Source organism: Lepisma saccharinum, chromosome 5, assembly GCF_977018435.1.
Source record: "Lepisma saccharinum chromosome 5, izLepSacc3.1, whole genome shotgun sequence".
NCBI lineage: Eukaryota > Metazoa > Arthropoda > Insecta > Zygentoma > Lepismatidae > Lepisma > Lepisma saccharinum.
Window position 1 is genome coordinate 65269648 of NC_139233.1, and position 13398 is coordinate 65283045.

The window sequence follows — 13398 nt, forward strand, 5'->3', positions numbered from 1 at the left end:
GAAATAAAGGTAACATTATCGTATGAGGGAAACGGATTCCTTCAAATTTACAGGAGAAAGTATTTATGCATTATTTCACCTTAAGAAATGTTCCGCATTCCAAAATATTACGTTAGCAATCTAAAAAAGTCCGAAATATATGATTCGTACGTGTTTACCTCATACGATAATAGTACCGAAATAAATAAAATTTATTGTCAAGATAAGCTATACAATAAATAACAAAATTCAACTTTGCAATGTAAGCAATCATCTGTTAACTTACCGTGTTGTTGTAGAAGAAACTGTTGTCATAGTCGAATTTAATTCATTTATCATTGGTGCACTGCTTGACCTTTTCAAACTCCCACTCGAATTTGAAGATGGTGAATCAACATCCATGATCTTATGTATGAATTCATAAACTACACATATAATCACAACGTTTTTCTATCTTGAAATATCCTCACACGAAGGAGATTTGAAAGTGAATTTTTCGAAAATAGGTCTGCACATTAAATGCTCATATTCTTCATCCGCTTTTCTTGCTAAGTTATTTTACTTCATTCTGGGCTAAAGGTTCTTTATTGCAACACTGCAATCAGAGATGCAATATTCAATAATTTGCGTTCTTCACAAGAGAAAATTATGAAGAACATAGCACACAATATCGTCACGAGGACAAATCGTTGTAATAACAAAAGCTAATTGCATCCAGCAATAACACAAAATAGAACATCAATTTGTTTTTACTTAACGCACTATTGCTCCGCAGACACTGTAACGGAAACATAATGAAGTAAACACTGTTATTTCCAAAATTTCTTCACATTTGATGAAATTTAGGGACACAAAGCTATCAAGCCATTTGTCACTTAACGTTTTGCTTTTGCCTGCTTACCTTGCCTTCTATCAAACAAGTGAACAACGCGGCGCGTTGCAGTATCTCATTAAAAAGCCAAAGTTGGTTTTATGTTGCCTACTTTGCTATTACGACAGGGAAGTTTCATTTATTTGAAATATAAAAAACATACACGCAAAAATGTATAATTTTCTTGTATTCTTCTATTTATCAAAATCTTGATGTCACGTTTCCAAAATTTGCTTCTTTCTCTACGCAACATCCAGAACGGACGATCATTTTCTCCAGGAAGGGTAAGGTAAAGTAAAAAAAGGTAAAGTGTTCCCCTGTGCATAGCACCACGCCATGAAGGCGTATAGGGGGTGTGGGGGTAACGCCCCACACTTTCTTGATCCGGTCGTGAGTGGGGGTGATGTGATCATCATCACGCCCCTGACCGCCTTTACCCCCCAGGGTTTCCCCCAGGTACCCATGTTATTCGACGCTGGGTGGGCGCCGGGGCCGCTTCCATCGTTAGAAAAGTTCCCGGATTTGAACCGGCCGGGGATCGAACCCGGGACCTTGAGCATGGTAGTCAGACGCGTTACCGACTGAGCCACCGCGGCCACCTTCTCCAGGAAGGGACATGCAAGATTTTTTACCGATAATCTAGACTTCTAAGAAAACGGCGTACTCCCTTCCGCATATTCATACCACAGACATGGACGTCCGCAGGATTTTGTCCAGGGAGGGGGAAGAAGATATTTTTTTCAGGGGGGGCAAACAAGGCACATTTTCTCCAAAAAGAGTTCTGTTCCCTAAAAAAAAAAACATTTCTTAAATTTGAATGTAGGGTGATCAAGCAATAATTAACACATATTATTGTGGCTAAAATAAAATTTCATGTGTGAAATACATAATTTTTGGTTGACTTTCATTTTTCAGCCCCCCCCCCCTCTTGGATGCCCATGAGTCCATGACCACAAATTATGACTCAAATATACATCAAGTTGACTCAACCAGAGCGCAGAGATTTAACTCATATGATTTTTGCTTGAACTGGTCTCATTTTTTGGAAAACACTAAAGCAACCTTGATTTCTGACGTCTCTGAGAATACTTTCATTGTAAGGCTAAATGCCTAAGTTATTAGGTCAGGCTAGATAGGTTTAGTTCTCTTGGCATAAATAATAAATTTTCAGCATATTTATGCTAATTGAACCAACGTAACAACAGGCAATCATCACCTGACGTCAGAATTGGGCGTTAAGGAAGACCCTGCTTGAACACATCCAATGGGACTTAACTCTCGCACATAAGTTGATTGTTTGAGTGGCATCGTCAAAACAACTGTTGGACAGATTAGATGCGGGAATTGGCCAAATGGCAAAGAACATGGCGAAAGTGTGTGATTAATTGTTAAATATTTATTTTTAAAAACAGTATATTAATTAAAAGAAAGAGAAATTAAAAACGGTAAGTTTTGTTTAGTTAGTCTGAAAGCATATGTTCACTCATGTATGCTGCAGAGATTTTTTGTTCATAGTGAAGTAGGTTCTAAAACCGGCCGAAGTTCCGATTGTCTAATTTCTAACTAATCATGGTACACACGCATTTTTACATGGTTCGATTTCTATTTGTGTCAGTTAACACATTCTTCATAGTCTTTGTGATTATTTATGGGTGTTTCCCGGAGAACGATTTTTCCATTCCGTATAGTCCTATACAGTGCCGTAGAGCAGTTCTCTGGGCAACTCCTGCAAGTAAAAATATTGGCGGCCCTCATAGTGGCAAAAAATTACGTAAGAATTGACAATATAGATAAAGTCTGTAATTCATTAACAGTTTCATGCATCGGAGACACATTTAAATCCGATATTTTATCTTTCTCGTGGTTTGTACTTACCAATTATGTATTGCGGAACATAGTGGAAGGTGCCAATATGCTTTTTGCACGAAAACAAACACTTTTTCTGCTAAAATAAACCATTTTCCTTAATGCTACGGAAAGCACGTCACGGTGCGATATCGCTTGCTTTGCGAATTGTAACGCTTCTTTTGTTTTCAAATATCAATGTTTCCAACTCTATTGTGCATGAAAGTTGTAAAAAAGCCCCAAAAACCATCCACGGGTAGCCCCACAAACCATTGACGTTAGCCCCAAAAACCATGCACGGGTAGCCCCACAAACCATTGACGTTAGCCCCAAAAACCATCCACGGGTAGCCCCACAAACCATTGACGTTAGCCCCAAAAACCATCCACGGGTAGCCCCAAAAACCATCCACGGGTAGCCCCACGAACCATTCACACGAGGTTAGGTTAGGCCTGTTAGGTTAGGTTCCATTAGCACCCATTTCACCCCTAAATTCATCGAAAAACCATTTTCCTTTCTCGACAAAAAACCGCGCGTTTCTTGAAGAAGAAAAAAAAACTTGCGTTTCTCGAAAAAAATCGTGCGTTTGGAAACCCTGATTCCACTAGCGAGATCGCGTGACTTCCGACGCTAGAGCCATCTGCAGGTACATCTTGGAAACAACGGCATAATGTTGTCGATTTTCACAAAATGCGCAATATTATTACATGAAAAGTGATTATTTATTGTTCTGCTGCATTGTAGGATGAAGTTTTAGGAAGAATATATATCGACGGAGGTTATAAACCTTGGAGAAACTCATTTCCGTAAGTAGTTTCTTGTGTAAAATTGAAGAAATGTGTCTCCGATGCATGAAACTGTTACCTGTAATTCACTTCCTACTTCGGTACTTGTCTAGTAAAGTCCGAACATCTGTCACTCGTTTATTTCCTTACTTTTAGCATTGATACTTACCTATTCTGCATCGCGGAAGATTCTTCGAGGTGAGGTTATGCATTTTTTCCCCATAAAATAGTGTCAACCTTTCATATTACAAGTCAGTATTTGTCTTCCTTGTTATGCTTGGGTAACAGACCATATGGCATGCACTCGTCGTGGATCATCGTGCGTCGTGCTTATGTTTTGTCGATTTGGAGTGGTTATGCAGTGTTTCAACCTTCTTACCCGAAAAATACCTACTTTCGTGTTTATTATGTCATCATAAACCATTGACGGATAGCCCCAAAAACCATTCACGATAGCCCCAAAAACCATTCACGATAGCCCCAAAAACCATCCACGATAGCCCCACGAACCATTCACGATAGCCCCACAGACCATTTCCGGCAAGGTTAGGTTAGGTAAGTATAGTTAAAATAAAAATTTTAAAAAAAATCTCGTAAAAAAAGGCACGTTTGGAAACACTGCCGAGACCACGTGACTTTCGACGCTCACGCCATCTGCACGTACATATTGGAAACAACGGCCTAATGTTACAGAAGATGCAAGTTCCTTACGTAACACTGATTATTTATTGTTCTGCAGCATTGCATGGTGAAGTTTTTAGTTTCCGTGAAAGAAAATACCTTCAAGAACCTCGTCAATGATACAGAAAGTGATTTCAGTAAGTAGTTTCTCCTGTAAATTTGAAGAAATCTGTTCGGGCTATAATAGACAGTTTCCCCTACTACTTATACTCACTTCTTATGCACTCCTGGTGACGTATCTGGAGTTACGATGTGGGGGTCGCGTGTTAAAATTGTACATTTACGTGTAGAAGTTGTGGTAAAACTATCAAAGCCGGGAATTGTCTGTAACGCGTTTATTCTGTAATTGACGACATTCATACTTACTTATTCTGCATTGCGAAAGATTGTTTAACAAGGGATTTAGCGGTAAATTTCTCGTTAGCGGACAAACGGCTGGGTAACATTATAGTATAAGGGAAACTGATTTCTTCAAATTTACAGGAGAAAGTACTTACGGAAATAATTTTCTGTAGCGCTGTGGAAATTCATGAATCTAGTTTTGGTCCATTTTAATGCGAAAACATGTCGTTTTCTGTGAAAATCTCTGTCCGACACGCTGTTTCTGCTGATGCCATTTGCTTTCTGCACGAGAGTACAATGTTCCGTGTGTTAAGATGATGCCACCCCATAATCAGTGTTTCAGCCTTGTCGTGTTTTCACTAGAACATGACTGTCGAGTATTTTTTATTTTTTTTTAACTATGCTTACCTAACCTAACCTAAGCTTACCTAACCTAACCTAACCTTATGGAAAATGGATTTTGGGGCTAACGTCAAGGTATTAGCATAATTTCAAATCCGGGCACATAAGTAGTTGTTTTCCGGTGAACGAGGTTGCAACACTGCATAAATCGACAAAACACTCGCACAACGCACCCTAAACCAGTACGCTATCACGGCCATAATGTGTTACAGATTCGAAACAATAAGTAACAGTAAGTACTCGTAAATAGAAGAAATAGACATTATCTTAGTTAGAAATGCATTATTTCACCTTCAGAAATGTTCCGCATTCGAAAATAACACGTTAGCAATGTAAAGAAGTCCGAAATATATGATTCGTAGGTGTTTCCCTCATACGATAATAGTACCCCCAAAAATACCTACGTAGCCCCACAAACCATTGACGCATAGCCCCACGAACCATTTCCGGTAAGGTTAGGTTAGGTAGGGTCACGTATAGGTTACAATTATTCACCTTAGGAAATGTTCCGCATTCCAAAATAGTATGTTAGCAATGTAAAAAATATGATTTATAGGTGTTTCACTTATACTATAATAGTACCAACGGCTGAAATTTGATAGTTCATTTAATTTGAATTTTGGTACTTACGTATTCTGCATTGAGAAGGTGGCATTTCGCTTATTTCACGGAAATAAGCTCTATTTGAGACATATCGAGTAAGTTTTCTTCGTTTCTTTTTGCCTTCAGTAACACGCAAAATGGCGGTCACAGTTTCCCTACTGTACTCTGCAACCAGTGTTTCCACCCCAATGCACCCAAAAAGTAACATTATCGTATGAGGGGAAACGGATTCCTTCAAATTTACAGGAGAAAGTACTTACGGAAATCATTTTCTTTAGCGTTGTGGAAGTTCCTGAATATAGATTTGATCCATTTTAATGTGAATGCATGTTGTTTTCTGCAAAAATCTCTGTCCGACACGCTGTTTCTGCTCCAGCCATTTGCTTTCTGCATGAGATTGCAATGTTCCGTGTCTTAAGATGATGCAACCCCGTAGCCAGTGTTTCAGCCTCGACGTGTTTTCACTAGAACCACGTGTCGAGTATTTTTAATTTATTTTTTTTTAACTATGCTTGCCTAACCTAACTTAACCTAACCTTACGGAAAATGGTTTTTGGGGCTAACATGAATGGTTTTGGGGGCTAACGTCAATGGTTTGTGGGGCTAACGTCAATGGTTTGTGAGGATAACGTCAATGGTTTGCGACGTATTAGCATAATTTCAAATCCGGGCACGAAAGTAGATATTTTCCGGTGAACAAGGTTGCAACACTGCATAAATCGACAAAAAACTCTCAGAACGCCCCCTAAACCAGTACGCTATCACGGCCATAATGTGTTACAGATTCGAAACAATAAGTAACAGTATGTACTCATAAATAGAAGAAATAGACATTATCTTAGTTAGAAATGCATTATTTCACCTTCAGAAATGTTCCGCATTCGAAAATAACACGTTAGCAATGTAAAGAAGTCCGAAATATATGATTCGTAGGTGTTTCCCTCATACGATAATAGTACCCCCAAAAATACCTACGTAGCCCCACAAACCATTGACGCATAGCCCCACGAACCATTTCCGGTAAGGTTAGGTTAGGTAGGGTCACGTATAGGTTACAATAGTTAAAAATTGGTTTCGAAAGAAATATGCGTAGCCCCACACACCATTCTTGCATAGCCCCACGAACCATTGACTCACAGCCCCACAAACCATTTGCAGAAACGTACCTTCTTCAGTTACAAAAACACGTGTTTGGAAACACTGATCGGGATTACGTCATCACACACGGGCTACATCCACCTGGAAGTAAATGGATGCAAGAGCTTTCGTGCATCGGTCACACATTTATATCGTAAAATAGATGATTTACCAGCAAAATTCAATGAACGGTGCGAGAAGTATAAAGACACTGATTTCGGTAAGTAATTTCTCCTGTAAATTTGAAGAAATCCGTTTGTCCGATACGAGAAATTTACCGATTTTGCTTTTTTTAACGAAATTAGTATCTATTGTCGACATATCGAGTAATTATTGTTTGTTCTTTTCTCGCTTTCTGAACATGCAAAATGGCGGGCAAATCTTGACTAGCATTGTGTTTCAAACAGCAAAGCAGTGTTTCAACCTTCTTAACAGAAAAATTCCCACATAGCCCTGAAAACCATTCCCGCATAGCCCCAAAAACCATTCACGATAGCCCCACGCACAATCACAGTTAGGTTAGGTTGCTTTAGGTTGGGCAATATAGTGAAAAAATTGTGTGTTTGGAAACACCGGGGATTACGTCATCAGATGCTCGCAACATCCGGTTCAAGTACATGGATGGAAATGCAAGCATGGATGAAATGAAGTATGGATGAAACCGCTTTCGTGCATCGGATGGAAATTATTATAGAAAAATACATGAATTAGCAGCCAAATACATTGAAAAATGCGAGAAAACACTTCTACAACCTTCTGAAATTGCACAGAAACTCAATTCTGTAAGTACTTTCTCCTGTAAATTTGAAGAAATCTGATTCCCGGCTTTTATATTTTACCGAAGTTGTAAAATAAAGTTATTTTCCACGATAATTCTCCATATGGCATGTTCCATATTGATGAAACATTGTTCATCGGTTACGTGCTACAAAACTAGGAATTCCTTATTGAAAGTGATCATTGGCCCACAAACCATTCATGGAAGGTTAGGTTAGGCAAGCATAGTTATAAGGTAAAAATCTGATAGTCCCCGGAGACCTATAACTTCTTTGTTTTGTCAATTTTTGACATTCGTACTTACCTATCTGCTTCGCGGAACATTCTTGAAGGTGCATTCATGTTTTTTTGATGAAAGTTATTGCAATTTTGTACACTAGAAGTACTTTTTCCTCGTAGTCTTTCCGCTTGCTTGACACACAATATGGCACGTACACCTTCCTAGGTAATCGCGCGTCATGCTTGTGTTTTGTCGATTTTCATTTGTTATGGAGTGTTTCAACCTTCGGAACCCAAGAAATGCCCGTGAAGAAAGCTCGTGATCTTTTTATTTATATATATATATATATATATATATATATACACCGCGTGAGGCACCTAAAAGTACCACCTGAAATAGCGAAGAAACCAGAAACAGTAGCGATGTGAGGTTTGGGGGAAACAATAATATCAAATGGGGCACGTAAATCGGAGGTATGGGGTGGGTCGAAAAATATCGACAAATGGGGCATCTGGAGCAAAGTCATATTTTTTTAAATGGAATGATATAAAATAACATGCATAATATAAAAGAGCACACGCAGAGAAACACAACGCCGTTGGTCTCATGCATCTACTGCACATAGGAACGAAGATATGGCCATGTGAAAATACGTAAACAAACTAACAAGTGGCCCACTTGACCGTCAGTACCACAGCATGTACAAGTATGAGATGTCGGAAGCCATTGGACAAGATGAAAACAGAACGTGTTAAAGGAAGAAAAAATGCTGTAGACATCGTCAGCACCATGTATTTGACAGTGTTACAGCATAATGAAAATGACCATGACAGTATGTCGAAGAACCACTGCGTAAGAAGCGAAAACCTGTCAAAGTGTGTGTTCAAAGTGGTGGCCGTCAACTGCGATACAGGCAACGAGGCACCCACGCAAAGATCGTTGCACAGAATGTAGCATCTCGTAGGGAATGTCCTTCAGCTTTCCCCACAGGAAAAAGTCTAACGGTGCCAAATCTGGGGAATGAGCGGGCCATTTGACAGGCCCTCCACGTCCAATCCAACGATTTAAAAATGTATTTTCCACACATGCTGTAGCGCGTCTTGCACTGTGAGCTGGGCACCCGTCATGTTGGTACCACATTTCCCTCCTTGTCTGAAGTGGTATGTCCTCCAATAGTACAGGCAGTTCATGTTGTAAAAACTGTATGTATCGGTCAGCATTCAGTGTCCCTTGTATAAAAAAAAGGCCAATGAGATGTTCACCCACTATACCACACCACACGTTCACACTCCATGGGCGCTGGCGTTCCACTTGGCGAAGCCAATGTGGATTTGTCACCGACCAATAGTTCATGTTCCTTAGGTTGACATTTCCATGATTGGTAAAAGTTGCCTCGTCAGTGAAGAGGATATGTGACAAATCGGGTGTGTCGTGTTGTAACATCCATGTGCAAAACCGAACACGGTCCACAAAATCATTCCCGTGAAGTTCCTGATGGAGGGAGATATGATATGGGTGAAACTTGTGTGTGTGCAGAATGCGCAATACACTTCGCTGACTCATCCCAGCATCCCTGGCAATTTCACGGGAGCTAACGTGTGGATTCACAGCAACAGCGGCGAGAACATTTATTGCACCTGCCTCACCTGTAGTTGGCTTGTTCCGCACACGTGCTCGTGGTGTTACGCTTCCGCTGTCTCTTAATTTAATAAATAACTTACCAAACAGACGTCGAGATGGCTGTCGTCTGTCCGGATATCTCTCTGCGTACACACGGTAGGCTTCTGAGGCATTCTTTCGGCATTCCCCATAAATCAGGATCATGTCCACTTTTTCTATGTTTGTGAACACCATAATCTTCGCTCTTACCACTACGACTGCTTGCTATGAACTAACACGATCTCGTGGACCTGCTATCAAAACTTGCTCTGCGTAAAGGCAGTTCTGTCAGGCACCTGAGAAGTCTTTCATGCCGTGGTACTGACGGTCAAGTGGGCCACTTGTTAGTTTGTTTACATATTTTCACATGGCCATATCTTCGTTCCTATGTGCAGTAGATGCATGAGACCAACGGCGTTGTGTTTCTCTGCGTGTGTTCTTTTATATTATGCATGTTATTGTATATCGTTCCATTTAAAAAAATATGACTTTGCTCCAGATGCCCCATTTGTCGATATTTTTCGACCCACCCCATACCTCCGATTTACGTGCCCCATTTGATATTATTGTTTCCCGCAAACCTCACATCGCTACTGTTTCTGGTTTCTTCGCTATATCAGGTGGTACTTTTAGGTGCCTCACACGGTATATATATATAAGATTTTCACATTGTTTTACGAAGATAATTGTAATGGTTCGTGGGGCTATCCGTACGGGAATCGGTGTGAAATGAAAAAAAAAAAATGTTTAGTTTCAAATTTTTGAGTCCAAATTTCCCACCGATTCCGAGCTCCGCCCCCAACTGTTACCACGGCCCCACCTCTGCTCCACTTCAGCTCCCCGGCTTTTTCTATAGACTCCCTGTTAAAGGCATGTTAGAAATTGGCAGTTACCTGCCCCCAAATTTCACCACGCATTCACGACACATCATATTAGTCAAACAGTTACAAGCTTACTTTGTCCTATGAAGGTACCCACTTTTGCTGATTTTTCAAATCTACACGGGACTCTTTTTAAACCGTAACTTTCCACGTCCCTAGACTCTTTTTGAACACTCATATATCCACAGCCCATTCCTTCTAACGAGTAGCTTACATTCACTGCCACACTTTGAACATTCAATTCCTTCCTTCACGATTCCATGTTCAATTACAAAATCCACTGGATCTTCCACACCCGGTACAAATTTCACCACGCAACACGTCATGTTTCTGACTTTAGTTGCAAATCCAGACGGGTCGAAACACTGCATACCCAATGAACATAAACAAATCACAATCACAATGCGTGATGATGTAGGAAGGTGTACGAGGAAGTGTATAGCAAAGGCTATTCTCCGTCGGAGAATTAATTGTCAACAAACAACATGAGTTTCCGCTATGAAACCTTCCCACATCACACAAAACACCTTGCAGATGTTAGACAATGCTACACGAACTTATTACCTTAAGTAGTTTCTTCTGTAAAAATTAAGAAATCTGTCCGGGGACTATCAGATTAGTACCGTTATAACATTTAGTTCGAAAAACTTATAACAATTCCTTCGTAAAACTACGCATATACACCTATATATATAAAAAATTCAATCGGCTTGCTTTCAAATTTCCAGACGTGACCCCTGGTTTTTTACAACAGATTCGTGATTAGGAGCCAAAATAGTATACCGAAAATTAACAAAATTTGAGACTCTCTATATTGTCAATTTGCTCCAAAAATTAGGATGCCAGAGTCTAAATGCTACAGAAACTCATTTCCATAAGTAGTTTCTTCTGTAAAAATGAAGAAATCCGTTGGTACCAGATCGAAGTGTTGCCAAAACAAGAACAGTTTTATTAATAGATAAGCAGTGCTCGAATTTGCGTAAGCATCCTGCTCCACATACTACATCTTGTTCAACTTGATCCATACAAGGGTCCTTCCTTCTATCCTCAAACTCGAACAAGGAAATTCAAAGCTAGGAATTTTCAATTCAAACACTGCAGATCACAAAATCGTAACACATTGGAAAGGAAGAACTAGTTCGACAGAAATGTCCACAAAATTTCAATATGTAAGAAAAGTGAACTTCACGAAATAATGTGTACATTTAACTCATACACTGTTTACCCTGTGTGGCAGAGGAGGCAATAATGGCCCTTAGGTCAAAGGGATAATTGGCCCTGGACTCCACCTCCAACTGTGTTTTGGGGCCCCTTTGAAGAAACGTAACAGGTGTAGACAATGTGGGAAATTCATTTCAGCTCTTATTTCGATATGAAAAGGCTTGGCCCTCCCTGTAAAAATATTGAGTGTGAAGTTACATTTTAAAATCACGTGTAAAACTAACATCGCAGTAAAAGTCATGAATTACCAAGTTTGATGTTTATTGTGTAGCAATAAGCATAGACTAGTTGAGCAACTGAATCTTTCTACTGGATTCATGACTAGACAATTGATGCTACTTTTACAACAAACTGCAAAACTATAAAGGTATGAGATGAGGGATATTTCCTGTCAATTTCTATCTTCGGAGCAAATAAGTTAATTCTGCATTTCGTAGGGGACCCGTGTGACAAGTTACCCGGACTCCTTTGGCCGAGACAATACGCCACTGCTTATTATTGCAGACGTCTTCTTATCATGATACTGGGAACCAGATTTTTGTTTCGTAAATCTTTTCTTTTTTAGCGACACTATATGTGGAATTTCTGAGATTATATAAAATTGCAGGAGTACATTGTGGGGCCCCTACACCTCGGGGGCCCTTCTGCAATGCGGGGGCAGCCACTACACCACTGGTCCTACATGGTCTTTGTTTGGAAGCAGGCATTAGTTTCTTTCGTCTTGGATACAAACTGCTGCCGTCATCTACTTCAAATGCATTGGGTAAGAAGGGGTATTAGGTCCGTAAATGCTTTCGTGGCCCAAGTTCCTTTTGTTTTATTGCAATTTCATCGTGCTACAAATGCAATTATAACATGGTTCAATTTCGATTTACTTATGTTAACACATACTACGGACTTTTAGCGATTAAGATTTTGTTCAATGTATAATTTCATGGATAGGTTAGGCAGGTCAGGTTTGGTTCTCTTAGCATTAAAATAGTCCCTAAATGCATTCTACTAAGGTTCCGATTTACTTCTACATTCATTCCCACTAGTCTACAATACTTAACTATTACTTGTCAATGGAGAATACCTTGTCCATGGGAAGCATGCATGCTTGCATAAGGTAATTTTTAAGGTGTTTTTTTTGAACATAAATTACTTTTTTTTAATCCATACAGTGTTCATCACTTTAAGGCAGGTTCAAATTTCGTGTGACAATGATTTTCGAATTTCTAGAATAATTAGTCTTTCTTCTAGGAGAATTTGTAAAAAATCATAAAACAATCGGAACCGTTACTTCTTTCGTTGTTAGGTGGTTCAAGTTTAGTGTTCTTAACATTAATAAAACATTCCTTAATGCATTCGTTATTAAGTTAGGTGGGTCAGGTGCTTCCATTCCAACACCTGATCACAAAATATCTGGTCTCTAGCACAAACCTCCCTACCCCCTTCGAACCTTGCACGAAAATCTGCTGGAACTGCATATCTGAGACGAACGTAAATCAGGAATGACTGCTCTCTGCAAAGCACTGATGCTCGCGTAATCTACTTTTCTAATCATAATTTCTCTGATAAATAATATTTGGTGAACCTTTTGACTGTGTTAATTGATTTTTCCAAGAGAGATAAAAAATTGACCATTTAACGTGCATGGCCACCAAGCTGTGTTCGAATAGCATTCCCAATGACCTTATTTTTTCCCCCCCAATCAGGTTCCCCACTTTGACACCATGGATTCGAAATATGCTGCTTTGGGAATAAAAAGCCCCGCCAGAAGGGGTCCAGAATCATCAAATTCGAAGAACATTCCTCCTGCCAAAAAGTTTCACTTGGATAAAAGTGCATCAAATAAGATTCCACTGCGTGAGCAACGAAGGGCCTTGCCAATATTTCCTGCCAGAAAGAGGTAAGTCAACCTAGGCTGTTTGTTTGTAATCGTTCAGGCTATTTGCATTTGCTGTGTTAGGAGATGAACAACTACTTGTCGAACCTTCAACCTAACTTCAATAA

The 13398-nt window shown here is 39.7% G+C and overlaps 2 protein-coding genes across 2 annotated transcripts in view; one reads left to right on the forward strand and one right to left on the reverse strand.

The window, feature by feature from the left end:
* The window catches only part of LOC145987849 (P2R1A-PPP2R2A-interacting phosphatase regulator 1), a 32074-nt gene extending 31189 nt beyond the window's left edge, over positions 1-885 (reverse strand). Inside the window, exon 1 of the mRNA XM_083122594.1 lies at positions 266-885. Coding sequence (XP_082978720.1) covers positions 266-381 — 116 coding nt within the window. The 5' untranslated portion in view covers positions 382-885. The remainder of the gene's footprint in view (positions 1-265) is intronic.
* Positions 886-2165: 1280 nt separating this feature from the next.
* The window catches only part of ath (ATP-dependent RNA helicase DHX33), a 74970-nt gene continuing 63737 nt past the window's right edge, over positions 2166-13398 (forward strand). The window contains exons 1-2 of the mRNA XM_083122595.1: positions 2166-2295; positions 13101-13294. Of these exons, the coding sequence (XP_082978721.1) occupies positions 13119-13294 (176 nt within the window). The 5' untranslated portion in view covers positions 2166-2295; positions 13101-13118. The remainder of the gene's footprint in view (positions 2296-13100; positions 13295-13398) is intronic.